Below are 15,978 nucleotides of genomic sequence, written 5' to 3' on the forward strand. Positions count from 1 at the left end.
CAACCAAACAAACAAAGACCGAGAAAATTTAACTCAATTTCCCTGGTAAAACTTTGGCCAACCAAACAATTTTTTTTTATATTTTCCTACCAAACTCACTTTCCAACTATTTCCCTATCAATTACATTTTTCTAGTATTCAAAAAATTTCTCTTCAATCAAACGCCCGATTGAGCAAAATGAATCGATTTGCCTTTATCCGTCTTCAATCAATCAAAAATAGAATTGAATGAGTTGACTCGCTATTCAACGGGGAATTAAAAATATCAACTACCTTAATTTAAGGCTGGTTGATAGATTGATCCGTTAAATCACCAAAAAATTATTAGGTTAACAGGTTAATGGGTTAGTTCACTGACCCATCAAAATAATTATTAAAAAAACCAAAATAAATATAAAAAAAATTAACCTAAAAGCAAGACAGGTTGAATTGAATCGATGAGTTAATATATATTATTAAGCTCAACTTATCCCATTTTGATGGGTTGATGAGTTAACTCATCATATTCAACCCATTTTTCCGTCTCTATGAAAATGTTAATTAAGTGGCAATAGTGACATGGTAATTCTGTAAGTTATTTTGTTCAAGTGAATTCATTTATTTTAAGACATGTCTTAAAGCATATGCTGCAATACGAGCGCAATTTCACTTGTTTCAATTTCACTAGTAAATTTTAGAGGTGCCATATTGAACAACCCAAAAACTTTCTTCATAGTCGTTGTGTTTCTACGGCTACTGCAAATATTTCAAAAGGAAGATTAAAATTGGCCTCAAGATACTTTTCCTTTGAATGAAATGCATAGATAATTTTCTTAACCACAGTAGTTACTTTTTTCCCCCTTCTTGTTTTCATTTTATGGTTTGTCCTTCAAAGGATTTTGGGGATGAGCTCCATTAACGATGAGAAATCTAAATATGAATAATTGAGTGAAAAAGTTTCACATTGGTTAAGAATGAACTAAGTGAGTACCATATAAGTAGAAGGACCCATGCACTTAATGCTTTAAGGTTTTGGATTTGATTATGATGTTCTAAATCCACTTAATGTAATCCCACATTTGATTGTCGTGAATAAAATTTGATATGATAATAAATTTTTATTTGATAAACAAGGGATAAGTTATTTTGCTTATTTTTTTTTTCTGTTTACCTTTGCCTACTATTCTCCCATTAGATCATAATTATCAACACCATTAGAGGTAATAGAATAACATATCCCGATAAAAAAATAGTTAGTACATATTGAAATTAGAAACTTTTTAAAAAAGTTTATAATTGGAATATTTTGTAAGATGGGAACAAAAAAATTCATATTTAAAATTTAACAACTTAATATGACTTGTATTTGGGCCCTTTATTTATAATAATAATTAAAATAAAATTTTAAAATACATACATACACACACGTGTATGTATATATATATATATATATATATATATTTATATATATATATATATATATATATATTGAGTTTATTTTTTCTGCAGTCAATGTAGATAATAAGTTATCTACATTGAGCCCAAAACGATGTCGTTTTGGGACGAAAATTAATATATTTTTATAATTATAATTTATTTAAGCGTTATAATTGTCTTTCTTATTATAATTTTTTAATTTTTCAATCCAAAATAATGTCGTTTTGAGAGTGAATCTAGATAATTTATCTAAATTCACTGTAGAAATCCTGTGTGTGTGTGTGTGAAGTGAATTTTTTATGACATATTTTTTTTTCATTATCACTCTTTGTCTTTTTCAAAATGGTTTTCTAACTCAATATTAATTATATTTCATAATAAGAATTTTGGTTAAAATCTTAAATAAGATTATCTTAGGAAAAAACAAACTTTCCTCAATTTTTTTTAGTTGTCAAATTCATATTTAAGTAATTTGTGTTCCAATTCGGCACTTTAAGTTATTAAATTAAGAAATTATTTTCTTAAAGTTTAACTATATTTTCTTAAAGGCTAATACCGTTAGAAATTCCACGAATCCCTTGGTGGATAAGTCCGACGACTCAGCAGCATTGCGGAATTGAGTTTCCCGTCCGGTGGATCTGATCTTTAGGGGCTCTTTCAAAGCAGAGGCGGAATCAGGGGGGCTAGGGTGGGCCACCGCCCCCCAAATTTCAAATTATATATATATATATATATATATATATATAAAATAAAATTTAAATAATATTATTAAATTATTTGTTTTAAAAATTTTATAATATAAAATTACTCCTCATAACACCATCAATATCATACTACACTCAATCTTTTTTTATTCCTATTTTTATTTCCCAACCCACTTTTCTCTCTCTTAACTTTAACAAACTCTATTTCCCATCTGCAACCCATCGACCCCAAAGGCCAAAGCCATTAAATCTCCTCGGAGGTCTTTTTCTATCTCTATTTTTGTTGTTGTTTTTTATGAAGTTCTCTATCTGTATCTCTATTTCTATTTGATTGTATTGTCTGATTGTCTCGAAAGTCGAAACCCATTTAATTTGAAATTTGCGTTTTTTTATAATTAGTTAATGGCTATGCTTAAGTTAAGAACTTAAGATGCTGAAAGTGAGGGTGGCTATGCTGAACGTTTTTTTTTTATAATTAGTTAATGGCTAGGCTGAAAGTTACTCGTTGGAGTTCTCATTACAATTCAATATGCAGTTTGTTTAAAATGTTTAAAGCCACATGTGAAGTTCTTGATAATATTTCTAATGAAGGAAAGACAGCATCACATCGTGGAGATGCAGATAATGCATATTCATCATTGACATCTTTTGATTTTATCATCATATTGCACCTTATGAAAGAAATTATGGGTATTACTGATGTCCTTTGTCAAGCTTTGCAACGAATATCTCAAGATATTTCAAATGCTTTACATCTGGTTTCAACTACAAAAGAGTTACTTCAGAAATTAAGAGAGACAGGTTGGGAAGCTTTCTTGGTTCATGTTCAAGAATTTTGCATAAAACATGACATTGACATTCCAGATATGAGTGCAAAATATATTGGAAGGCGAGGTCGTGCTCGAAATGAACAAGGTGATTTTTCTACTGAAAATTTTTATAGGATAAATGTCTTTTGTGCTACAATTGATTATCAATTGAAAGAATTAAATAGCAGGTTCAATGATAATACTATTGAATTACTTGCTTTGAGCATGGCTTTAGATCCAAGAAACAGGTACAAGTCATTTAATAGTGATGATATTTGCAAACTTGTTGATAAATTTTATTCTAGAGATTTCACAGAACAGGAAAAATTGCATTTGAAGATGGAGTTACAACATTTTGAGCTTGACATTCCTAAACATCCAGATTTGATTAATTTATCAACTACATCAGAATTATGTCAAGGGCTAGCAAGAACTGGAAAGTCTATTATTTACCCTCTTATTGATAGAGTGATTAGACTTGTACTCACTCTTCCAGTTTCTACAGCAACTACTGAAAGATCTTTCTCAGCTATGAAGATAATCAAGACCAGACTTCGAAATAGAATGGAAGACCAATTTCTTGATGATTCTTTGATTACATACATTGAAAAAGAAATTGTTTTGAGTTTTAGCACGGATTCAATTATAGATGAGTTTAACAATATGAAAACACGTAGAGTAAGAGTTAAGTGAAGTGATCTTAATTTCTGTAATAGATTTCTTTCAATTTTTTGCATATTAGGTCTGAATTGTATTTGAAGTACTTTTATTTATGAAGAAGTATTTTTATTTTTCGCCCCCTCTCAATAAAATTCCTGGGTCCGCCACTGTTTCAAAGAAAATGCGCACTCTAAGCTCGCGGGTTTTTATTGGCCATTTCCTTGTTCTTCTATAGTATTCGCTCCTATATCCTTTCTTACTTAGTGCTATTATCTTAAGTGACAAAACGATTTCACGCAGGATCAAGATAAGATTGATCTATTAATAGTGTTTACAGAAATAACTTTAGAAAAGATTATTTTAATGTAATAAATCAATGAACTTATTTGTAATGTAAAAAAGTTAAAATGAATTTGATAATTAAAAAGTTAGAGGATTAAAATATTCTTTTAAATATTTATTTTGACAAAATGTGAATAATTAATACTTTATCAATTACTTTTCAGTTAAAATAATTTTATAATTAAATTTCTAATTTTAGTTAATGATATTATTAAAAACATGTTAATGTGATTGTATATTTAAATATATTTATATTTATTAAGTAACATCATATCAATTGTCACTTTTAAATTTGTATATTTAAATAAACCTAAATATACACGATTATTAATTTAATTATTTTCTCCGATGTAATTTTTAATATTTCATTTGGAAAATCCATTATTCCATTAATAAAATAAAACATTTTGATAATTATTATTAATATAAATAAATTTAAAATATATTATTAATGAAACATCCAAAAGCTTGTGGCAATAGAATAATTAAGAATAAGATCAAAAAACATCTATATATAAAAAGTAGTACCTACAGAGAATTTTATTAAAGAATTTTTTCTCTCTATTCAGATCAGTATATGTAAAAAAATATGTATTTTTTTTTTCTAATTTATTAAAATAATAGTATACTTTAATTTCCATTTGTTTATGAAATTGAGAGAAATGATTATTAAAGAACTAAAAAATCATGGAAGATATAAAGGAGAAAAATAAAAAATAAATAAAAGATTAAAAAATGAAATAAAAACTTAAAAGAAATAGAAAAATGAAGAATTAGGAAAAATTCCATGTGGCAATTTAAGTGGAACTTCCTCTCTACTTTTTTTTCTAGTAGGAGGGTATATTGTCCTTCGTTTCTATTGTCCTTCGTTTCTGTTAGGCTTCTTTACTGTTTATTCTTGCACATACTTTACATTATTGATTAGGGTCCATATAACCAATGAGAATGACAAATTCTATTGTGCAAGAGTACCAGTTCGTTGCATGCTGCAGCAACATGCATGACATATTTCGTGCCTCAAATGTTGATCTCAATAAAATAGAAAATTTTTGTTGGCATGTAATTGTAAATTTTGTCAGATTCTGATTCAATTTAATGATCTTAAAACTTTATTTGAGGGTAACTTATTCAACTTAGAATATCTGTTCTAAACTGAATTTGAAATTTTTGGTACTGTAGGCGCGCGCTGCACCCATGAAACAAATGCATTTATTGAGTCTCACTACAACAAAAATGTTATTTAGCCACATTTAAAAGTGTGGCAAACATTGGTAAAAAATGTGGCTAATTAACTTTACCTCATTTTAATTAAATGTGGCTAATAGCGGTGTTGCAATAATTTAACCACATTCTTTTATTCACTTTGCCACATTTTGACTAAGTGTGGTAGCCTTTTTTTAGCCACATTTATTGTTAATTTAGCCACTTTATAAATGTGGTTAAACTGTATAGTTTGCCACAATAAACATAATGTGGCTATTTATGTCTGAATATATTTTTTAGCCACATTCATCTGAATGTGGAAAATATATGAAGCTTTTTTTTTAATTGAAAATACATCTTCATGTCATTTTATTTCTACAATCACAAAAATAATCCCAAAAGACAGCAATATTTGTTAGTATACGTATTTGATTACTGAAAAAAAAATACAATAACCTAAGCTAATTCGACTTCATGTGAAGAATGTTCTTGAAACAGAAAAACGAAATGAGGATCCACCAACATGAAATCATTATTTGTGTACAAATTTTCAAAATTTATAAACTATATTGTACAACAATACTAGAGTAAAAGAATTTAAAAATTACCAGAAGTACTAGTGAATGGCCACTTAAATACAAGTGGCCCAATAACAGCAATAACAATTGAAAACACCACAACAACTTTGCTGTAACTTTCACCAAAATCGTCCAGCCACCTTTGAAGTTTAGGTTTATTCAGTTGTGCCTTCAATCAATTGCACAATTCTGTTAAGAGTTGATTCCTTATATGTCTTTGTCACCTGCGATTAAATAATTTTTTACTTTGTGGTAAGTTTTTAACAAAAGCACACGTGAAAGAAGACTAGCATCTATTCATAAGTTAGTTGTTAGCTGGAGACCTAAGAATGATTTTTATTTATCTAAATTCTAGTTTGTATCCAAGCACTTATATGTTCAATTAGTTTACCTCTCAAATTTACTTGGATTCTATGACTTAAGGTTTTAGGTGTCCTTTATCCATCTAGTTGGCTCAAGTTTCTATTCACATCTTGTACAATATGGATTTTACCTCCTTGGCAGTTGGTAGAAATTCAAGATAAATACGTACGTAAACTTTTATCCTTATAAAAAAAAATTTAAAAATTTAAAAAATCTTTTTTTCTATTACTAATATAACTATTTATCAAAGAAGTTTCATGAAAAAAGGGTTAAAAGATAACCTGTGAGAGGAATCGAAGTCTTCTAATGCATACAAATGACTCCCCTTCACCACCTTCCTACATAGGTAAACAAATTGGCATATAAACAAGAAAATTCAAAATTACCAAATCCCAATGATGGGAGAGTCTAAATTAGAAAAAGATGCACCTCTAGCATCCTTATAGAGTCCTGAATAAGGTCCTTAGTATCCTTTTCGTCATCCAAGAAATGAAATGCACCTCAACATCTTCAATCATTGGTAAAATTTTGAGTTTGGCTGAGAACACACCTAACTCAAAAAGAAATTCACTGGCCTGCATTTCAAACACATAAAGGACTGTTAATGAAAAATCTACAATGGCAATAGAAAACTAAATTTTAATGACCAATTATGAACCTCAGGTGACTGAACCTACATATTTATCTATCTATATAATTGTGTTATTGGTTCTGTCATGCATGTTTAAAAAAATAGTGCAGGTATATGCTTATATTTCATCTATAAATTAATGCAATCCAAAAACAATGAAGTTATATTGAACAAATTAATTCAATAATAAAATTAAAAAAAGCCAAAATACATAAATAACTATAGTTGAAGTAAATTTTATTAAGATCGGTTAAAGAGGAAATTTTATAAGAAACAAAATATATAGCCTAATTATTACATAGCTTAAAAATAAAAAATGAAACTATATCCTCCTCAACCAAAAAAAAAACTCAAGCAGCGGACATGGAGGATTACTTGAGTTACCACTCAAAAGGAGCTACGCCTGGGCCTTTCCTCAGCAACATTCACTCTGATTGCCCTCCCGTCCAAGCTCTGCAATATCCGAACCACCATATCAGAATTTTATTACTTAACCACATAAGTAGTCCTTAAAATTTTAAATGATTCAAAATTTCATTAGCTTCCATTTTAAAACATTGTCCACAAGAACATTAACCAGTAGCAATCTTGTTGCCTTTATGCCTTCATGCAAGACAGGTTAAGATATATATAGGGAATGATCAGATGTTTCAAATTAACCTGCAGTGGGAACATATATACTGTCGGAAGAATTCATGATAAGTCATAACTAAGTAGCAAACATTAGAGGGATTTTATTCACATAAGGGGACCAATGTAATTGAACATCAAAATCTCTTCTCCTGTCAACAAAATAATTATTGGAGCTATCATTTTTTTTTCTTTTTTTTCTTAAAATTTTGTAAATATTATATGAACTTCATTTTAACTAAATTCAAAATGGTGTCAGTCCTAACTATTTTGTTAATTTGGATGTTTCAGGTAAGATAAATGACATGTAAATGGCATTTAAATACACAGAGCTATGAGTTTTGGAGAAATGCATGCACTGATTCTGACTTAACTTCCAAGTGAATACTTATGTGGTTGTGACAAGCCAAAACCACGTGATTGGTGCAAGATGACATGCTTCCTCACAATAATCTGTACAAATAATTGGGAAATCAATCTTTATAATTAACTTCTGAAAAATTGATCAAGCAAACAAAGAAATCTTCATTTCTTATATGTAACTATGCGAGTTTAAAAATCCAACATCTGATAATTGGGTTGCACATGCAAGAAAGTAGTCGCACAGTTCGCATATCTATATATAATTAAGAAAATTTCACAATGTTTTCGTTCAAGAAAAATGACAGATATAGGGGATAAAAGAATAGTTTAACGTAAAATAGATGGAATTGATTCTTAGGCTAAGTTTTATTTTTATCTTGATTTAAAATGAATGTTATTTACTCTCCCAACTGAATCCCTATCAAATTAAGGAAAAATATGTTTCATGAAACGAGACTAAATTTGAAGCTATAGAGAGTAACATGTACCTTGATCCTGAATCATTTCGGCAAGTCCTTTGTGGTTCTCAATCCTGAAGTTGTCCAATGGAGGGTCTTGGCTGATAAAAATAATAGAAGAAGCTCTCAAGTGTAAAGGTATGCTCTGTTCTTTCAGCATCATTACCAAGTGTTGTATCACCTTGTTTGTACTTTTCTAGGATTTCATTCACAGTTTCAGTATATTGAATTGGAATGGATAAATCAAGCAACCTCTCAAGAGTAGATATTTTCCGCCCAAGAGATAATTGCGGTGAATGTGTCTTTTTACTTTTATGAGGAGTTTCTTCAAACACCTTATATGCATGGCTGATTAATGCATATTTAGAATAAAGAACGTTAAGCTTGGTCACAATGAAACTATTATGGGCAAGGCCCACTTTCAAACACTGTGAATGCAACTATGTAGTTGAGATCTTACTGCAACAAGATTCCAATAGCTTCACCGAACGATTTTGGACTTAAAACCACATCATTCCAACTCATTAACTCCCAACGAACAATCACTATACAAAATTCAATCAAAAGCAAAATAAAAATGATCCAATTCTAAAATAAATTCAAAAATTAGAGAAACTAGCACTAAAAAAACCTAATATAATAAATTATTTTCCTTATTATGTCGTATTCTGATTTGACCAAGCAAACATGAGCATAAATCAAAATGGAGAAGATCAATTAATCAAAAGAAGTAAATGAAACTCTACTAACCTAGATTGTCATAGATTTGATGAGGTCTGAAAGCTAATGGAGGAAAAAGGATTACAGAAGGGGATTGTTTTCAACTTCATACGACAAAGATGAGGATGATAATTGGGTTTGTTAGAGCATGAATTTGGGAGATGGAAAAGAAATTTGTGGAAAGAGGGTTTGGGCTCCGTTACCTAAGCCCATGAGGGAAGCTTCTTTACTAAATTTACCACATGTGATACAAATGTGGGTAAGCCGATGTCCCTAATCGCTGGTTTTTTTGTAGTGTCTTAGAATTATCTAAGGAAAAAAGTTATCAATTTTGTTTATTTGCCATTCATAAAATCCATAGCTGTCAATGGTCATTGTCAATATTCTTTCTATGTATGTTACTTGGTAGGCCAGCTGTAGATTTCCTCCATAGATATGGGATTCTATTTTCAACGTAAATCCATAATGTTTGCTTTAGACCTCTCTATGTTTATTGGAAAATAATTGGATGGCACATACCATGTGAAGTGTGACACATTCTAATGGTATAGATTAAGAGAAAAATAGTTGTTTTGTAGTGATTTATAGAGAAATACCGTTAAAAATTTGCATTAAGAGTGTAAACATAAACAGGCTTTAATTTTACTTATTTTGTATACACTGTTCTTGTGATTGTTTTGGTAGTTGATTGTCTATTGTGGTTTTCGGGTTCTATAATATTATGCTCTGATCTCAATTTTAGTTGGCTGATATATTTCAGTAGAAATATGTGTCATCCAATATTATTAATTTTGCTTGATGCATTCTGTTCGAAGATTTTTAAAAGAAAAAATCTATTTAAATATTAGAATTCTTTGTACCCAAAAAATAAAATAAAAATACAATTGGTTATCTTTTGAACAAAGAAACAATTTTAAATCATAAAATTCATCTTTCATCGTAAAGCCACTGTTTTTCTCTCATTAACGGAAATTGCAAAAGGAAACAAAAAAGTAAGATTAATTGGACAAGGGTAATAAATTAGCAAGCTCCTATACTTTCTTTCAGTGTTATGAAAACCGACTTGATCCAATCAGTTTGATCTGTAAGCTAGACCTCCAACCGATCTGGTTTAGGTTTTGATCTGTAAGCTGGATCTCCAACTGATCTGGTTTAAGTATTGGACCGATCATGTATTTGATCTGGTATGAAATCGGTGAACTGGATTCAATCGGTATTAAACTGGCATTGATTTTTTTTTAAAATTTGTTTTGTGAAATTTTGAGATAAAATGCTTGAAAAATACCACTAATTAGATTCAAGACTAGACCATGTGAATTAAAAGTTATAACACTTACTATTAAACCAACTCTAATTATTAAGTAAAATGCTTCTAATTTTATATTTTTTGTATATATTTAATTCATGCGATTGAATCAATAACTCACTGGTTGAACTGGTGGTCCATTAATCTAGTATCCTGATCGAATCGATGCTTGGTTTGAGTTTGATAACACCTCTTTTTATTATGTTCGAAATTTCAAATTAGGTGGAATGGTTGATCACCAGATTTTTTTCACAACGCTCTTAATTTTCTTGAAAAATTCTTGTGAAATGGTTTACAAGAAGGAGAAAATCTACTGTACAATAGTTGTAGGTACATCCCTGCTAAAAGGGGAATTTTTAAGGACTTAAAAGGGAACTATAAAATAAAATATGGGTTAAAAAGGAAAAAAGTTTCTTTTTAAGTAAAAGAGAATACCGAGTTCAGTACTCTCGTTATATTAAAGAAATTTCTTACTAGAAGGGGGAGTGGTATATGTATCGGGTACTTATACGCTGAAGCTAGGAAGACGATAACTTTTTGTGTGTTTGAGGAGCACATGGTCCCCCTAATAAAAAATTAGAAAAATAAAAAATATGAACGAAAATAAATATAAAGGCAAAGATAAAGTAAAAGTGTTACCTTTTACTTTATTTGCTAAAAAGAGCATCAAATACTCAGTAGTCTGAAACATTAAAAGTATTTTCAGGGAAGAGAGAATATGAGATGAATTGTGTTTATTTGGTGGCACTAGTAGCTCCTTCTATAGTGTTTGTAGTAGTTCGAATGATGACAACTTGTGATGTGCAATGGGCTGAATTTTGGCGAGGGGTAAAATATGAAGGAGCTCCCACAGTGCAAATGCAATGGGTTAGAGGCCAAAAAGTCTCCTTCGCCATAGGGTGTATTATAGGAACAAAACTTCACTGGAACCGAGTTTATTTATCCTAGGATATACATAGGCGGATTCTGAAATTCTAGAAATTTGCATACGATCTACCTATGTATCCTATGATAAATGAATTACCAGCACCGAAGATTTTCCATATTATAAAGGGAAATATTAGTCTCCTTCTTTTACATGAGCTAACTTATCTCATTTTCTCTCACTTCGATTTTCGCACCTCACTTTTTTTTCTTTTTCTTTTTTCTTGTAATGGTGGGACCCACCTAGTTTCTCTCTACAATATAAGATATCTATCTTATGTAAAAGGAGATTAATAAAACCCTTATTATAAATGGTTAGAATGTCTCAAAGTATCCCGCATAAATTGCTAGAAAAGTTAGCCCCCCCCCTAGTGGTAATAAATTCTTTCGGCGAATCCATTTCATGTTTGATTTGAGTCAGATTATTCAATTCGACCATGATACGTTTTTGTTTACGGATCAAAGATTGAAATTTAAACAAGAGTTGTGGTAGATTGCGAGTCACGTGGGTTGAAACAAAAAATTATTTTAAAAAATAAAAATAAGAGTAAAAATTGAATATATGTGAGTTGATCTATGACTCGCACATGTGACTCTATAATTACGAGATCTCTATTTTTTTTGGATTGCTCCACTAGTTCCGGGGCTTCGTCCCGACTATGTCCAGTCAGACCTGACTAGGTTAGCTAGCATTGGCAGGTGAGTCTCCCAGCGAGGATTTTCTGCATACACAAGGTCTCGAACGCGAGTCCTTGCTTAAACGAACCCAAGTACCTTACCACTTGAGCCAACCCCCGTTGGTAATTACGAGATCTCTATAGAATCTGTTCAAGATTATGTACCAAAAATACCTTAGTTAAACAATTATTTTTCTAAGAAATCTCACAAGATACGCACTGCACTATGCTCAGATAATATCCCTAAATTCTAGCACTATGCAAATTCTTCTAATTGAGCCTGGCCGTGATTCGTTACTATCTCATTTTGTGCACGTTAGTGCATATGCTACAAATATCAGTACGACCATGTGCATTATCAGAACACTTAAAAGATCGAGGATAGGTCTCATTAATGAAAGCCGTCAACATCACAGCAATAACAAAAAACAAGATTCAAGGACCATTCTGATTAGAACTAGTCCTTTTCTAATAAGCTTTTGTCTTCATCTTGAAATCTATGCATCCATGGACCGCAAACATATATCTGTCCAAGCAACCTACTTGAGGGTGCCGAACAATCAATAAAGGCTAGCCATCCAAAACAGAACATTGATGTATCGTTAATTAGTTCACTCTTGTTTGGTGCAATGTTATGTACCTGGTTTTTTCATCATAAATTTCAACTTCACTTCTCTTAAGAAAAAGGGTAGATGAAAACATATGAATAAAAACTTTAGGATAAACCATTAAAAAGTACTTTATTCATCTAAAATTTGGTTTACGATGAGACTTGATGATAGTTAATGTTTTTGTTATAAGACTCTCTCCTAATCAAAATGAGATGACAAATGAACAAAGTATATACAGATGGGGTGGGTTTAGCTTTGAATAGGAATTAGATAAGCTTCTGTTGTCAGTACAGCTTTTAAGTTTTGAAAGAATTGGGACCACAAAGTTGCATACTTTATGATGTCTATTTAAAAACATAGAGCTTTCCCTCAGAGTTTTAGAAAGTCCACTGGACCATTTACTATGATTTTGAGGCACAAAATTGTATATTGCTACTGCCTTGCTGGCTTGTTTGGCGCCTTGTACTTCAAGAAACAAATATGTATGTATATATGTAATATATAAATATAAGAAGTTGCAGGTTGCCTTGAGAGAGTGGAGAGGTAACAGAGTCTGAGAAGAGATGGGTGGTGTTGCATGGACAGAAGAAGAAGATGACTTGCTTAAGAAATGCATACAACAATATGGAGAAGGAAAGTGGCATCGGGTTCCTCTGTTGGCAGGTAAACTGTATTCAATTCTTTTCTTTTTCTTGTGTTTGTCGGTTGTATTATCCAAAGTAGTGCTATCTACACTTTAATGGTAAAGAAAAAGTGGGCAATTTATTAATGGCCAAATGATTTGTCAAAACTTAGCAATTGGTTGTGGACAATTAGATTTATTTGGAGAGGTTAGGGGTGGAAATGAGTTAAGACTTTTAAATAGGTGTAATCAATCTATTTTCCAAATATAAGGGATGAATCTGATCTATAACCGTCTTAATTGGCCTCTTGGGCACCCGTGCAATTCCTACTCGGAAACGGGAAAATCCAGAACCCAGATATTAAAGGAGGTGATGTCTACGGAAATGCTAAATGTTCTGGATGAACATCAATATTGGGTCCCTTTGTTCTTAGTCTCTCGGTGAACGCTAACAAATCTAGAAGAAGAACGAGAGAAAACAGCATTAGTGGAAATGACGTCCAAACAGCGAGTAGCGATGAGGTACAATCGCAACGTAATGTTCATCCAGAACAACCTGAAAGCCTATTTTGAATCAAAACTTCTAAACATCAAAGCCTACTTAAATGGGTCAATAAGCTAGCGGAGCTCTTTAAACAAGCCAAATAAATCTTTAGTATGAATAATAAAATATTTCAACACACTGAAGATTTTAGAAGGCCTTTTCAAAAGCTTGAAACTTGGCATATTGAAATAAGCTTTTTAAAAAGTTTTGGTCTAATCCCTTTGCTAAACAGGGCATGTCAGGTAAGGCTTTAAACAGGTTAGTAATGATGGCATTCACATCAAACCATTGCAAAAATTGAGAAGAATTATCACATTCTAATGGACCCTTACATGCACAAAAATAAAAGGACGTATTAAGTACAACTAAATGAATAAATTATCTAATGTGATATAAGATCATGTGAGACATTTTAATTATTTATATATAAATTATTAATTTGTCTTTGGAAGGAAAGAATAATCATTGATTTACATATTAATGACTGAGAACGTTTAACATGACCTCATATCATATAAAAGGATTCATTTCCGTATGTTTACAACACGATCACATGGAGTAACTCTGATCAAATTGTTCATAAAAAAACATTTAAACAAATACGTTTGAATTATTATATGCACTTTTACATCTTAAATATAATTATTACAATCTAATTGACTTTACTACAAGGATGTATAGAGCACGACTACACCTAAAATATATTTGAAAAGCGAGTGACCATGATTAATTTGTTCTTATGTAGAAACATATTTAGTAAATTAATTTCCAAAAACATAATTCTCCTATTGATAATACTTTTTCAACTGATTAATTATTCTTCAAATGTTGGTCTATTGAAGGTCTAAACAGGTGCCGAAAGAGTTGTAGGCTAAGATGGCTCAACTATCTCCGTCCAAACATCAAAAGGGGAAATTTTGCTGAGGAAGAAGTGGAAATGATTGTCAAACTCCACAAATTATTAGGCAACAGGTCAACTTTGACGTTGTAGTCTCTCTTTTGCTATTTCCCCATGTATGCTAGCCATTAGGAGTGGGATAATGATAACAGCATTATATACTTTGCAAAGGACACCTTAATATATTCTTGTGTTTGTGTTTGTTGCATATAAGGAAAATATATTATGTAGTCTCATAATTCTGAATACTCAATGCATCATTTAATAAAGTTGGTAAAAAATAATTCATTTATTTGCATTTATTCTACCAGTTCCTTTATGATTAATGTCACTTGATTCCCACATTTTATTACTTTTAGTAAAGAAGTATTTACTCCAACAATACTAAAGATATGCTGATATGTAAGCATATTAGTATAACAAGTACCAGATTCATCATAAAAGGGACATGAAAGAGAGGATTTTAAGCTAGTTGCTACTCTTTTTCAGGTGGTCACTAATTGCTGGAAGGCTACCTGGAAGGACTGCTAATGATGTGAAAAACTATTGGAACTGTCATCTGAGTAAAAAACTAAATGCACTAGAAGCTGAAGACAGAGAAATAACCAGAGATGTTCAAGTGATTAGGTCCCAGCCAAGAAACATTGGTTCAAGCTCAGTGAAGAGGAGCCAGGTTGAGACTCCAACTGACAAAGTAGTTCAACAAGAGAGTGGCGTATCCTCACTAACATTTGATGCTGATGGTCAGAGCCATATGCTTGAATCACAGCATGACAACATATATTCATGCTTGGACCAACAGGGCATTGTTGGTGACTTGCCAATGGACTTTCAATTCGAAGGATTTGAAGCAATGATAAACGGAGAAGGTAGTAGCAGCCAATGGGATTGGGATGACTTGCTCTTAGACATGGATATGTATAATGATTTTTTTTCTTAAATTATTCCTGCTGCTATAGGGAAGACAATGTTGGTCCTATATAACTTAGTTGTGTATCAATATCAATATCAAAGTTAAATGTTTTCGAGGGAAATGAGATACGAGATGGAACACATGAGATATGAAATGGAACATATAAGATATTTTCTCTTACACTGAAACAAAAATGCTGCAAACAGACACGAAATTGAAGGCTTTGGCGAGAGATATCGTGAAAAAGTAACCTAAAAGAAAGATATGTAATTTCATCTTTTCGACGGAAGTGTCACAGATATATAAAAGCCATTAATGTAATCTTTTCATCAGCTCAAACTTTTGAGTTAAATTAGTTCTTTACATTGTATTAGAGCTTCAGTGACCACGAGGTCACGAGTTTGATCTTCACCGCTCCCACTTTTTAGTGGAATTAAATAAGTATAATGTAAACCAAAGAATTAGATGAAGGTTTCAGAGATGAAAAACAAAATTAGAAATGAAGTGCTTGATTCGGATTGATGCATAACAGTAACGTTTATAAAGCAATGCTCACTACTACATAACTACTCATTAAAGCAGAAAAGAAAATTGCCCATTACATTA

The 15,978-nt window shown here is 31.2% G+C and overlaps 2 protein-coding genes and 1 long non-coding RNA gene across 6 annotated transcripts; 2 read left to right on the forward strand and 1 right to left on the reverse strand.

Annotated features, from left to right (window-relative positions):
• Positions 1-2,602: 2,602 nt before the first annotated feature.
• Positions 2,603-3,677, forward strand: LOC133300889 (uncharacterized). Its single transcript, XM_061500471.1, has 2 exons — positions 2,603-3,409; positions 3,672-3,677. The coding sequence occupies exons 1-2, from the start codon at positions 2,603-2,605 to the stop codon at positions 3,675-3,677; spliced, it is 813 nt and encodes a 270-aa protein (XP_061356455.1).
• A 1,972-nt stretch (positions 3,678-5,649) lies between these two features.
• LOC133300897 (uncharacterized) lies at positions 5,650-9,104 on the reverse strand. Of its 4 annotated transcripts, none has more exons than XR_009750115.1 (6): positions 8,908-9,104; positions 8,188-8,258; positions 7,082-7,159; positions 6,505-6,650; positions 6,357-6,413; positions 5,650-5,936 (listed from the first exon to the last, which is right to left on the reverse strand). It is a non-coding gene; the product is annotated as an uncharacterized LOC133300897 (long non-coding RNA). The 4 variants fall into 4 exon arrangements; XR_009750113.1 differs by having other exon boundaries at positions 8,188-8,353; XR_009750114.1 differs by lacking the exon at positions 8,908-9,104 and adding an exon at positions 7,711-7,789 and having other exon boundaries at positions 8,188-8,760.
• Positions 9,105-12,958: 3,854 nt separating this feature from the next.
• Positions 12,959-15,485, forward strand: LOC133300895 (transcription factor MYB113-like). Its single transcript, XM_061500477.1, has 3 exons — positions 12,959-13,058; positions 14,404-14,533; positions 14,949-15,485. The coding sequence occupies exons 1-3, from the start codon at positions 12,959-12,961 to the stop codon at positions 15,397-15,399; spliced, it is 681 nt and encodes a 226-aa protein (XP_061356461.1). The 3' UTR covers positions 15,400-15,485.
• The last annotated feature ends 493 nt before the right edge of the window (positions 15,486-15,978 follow it).

Source organism: Gastrolobium bilobum, unplaced genomic scaffold (genome assembly GCF_033153095.1).
Source record: "Gastrolobium bilobum isolate Gb01-03AN ecotype WA unplaced genomic scaffold, APGP_CSIRO_Gbil_v1 utg8957, whole genome shotgun sequence".
Classification (NCBI taxonomy): domain Eukaryota; kingdom Viridiplantae; phylum Streptophyta; class Magnoliopsida; order Fabales; family Fabaceae; genus Gastrolobium; species Gastrolobium bilobum.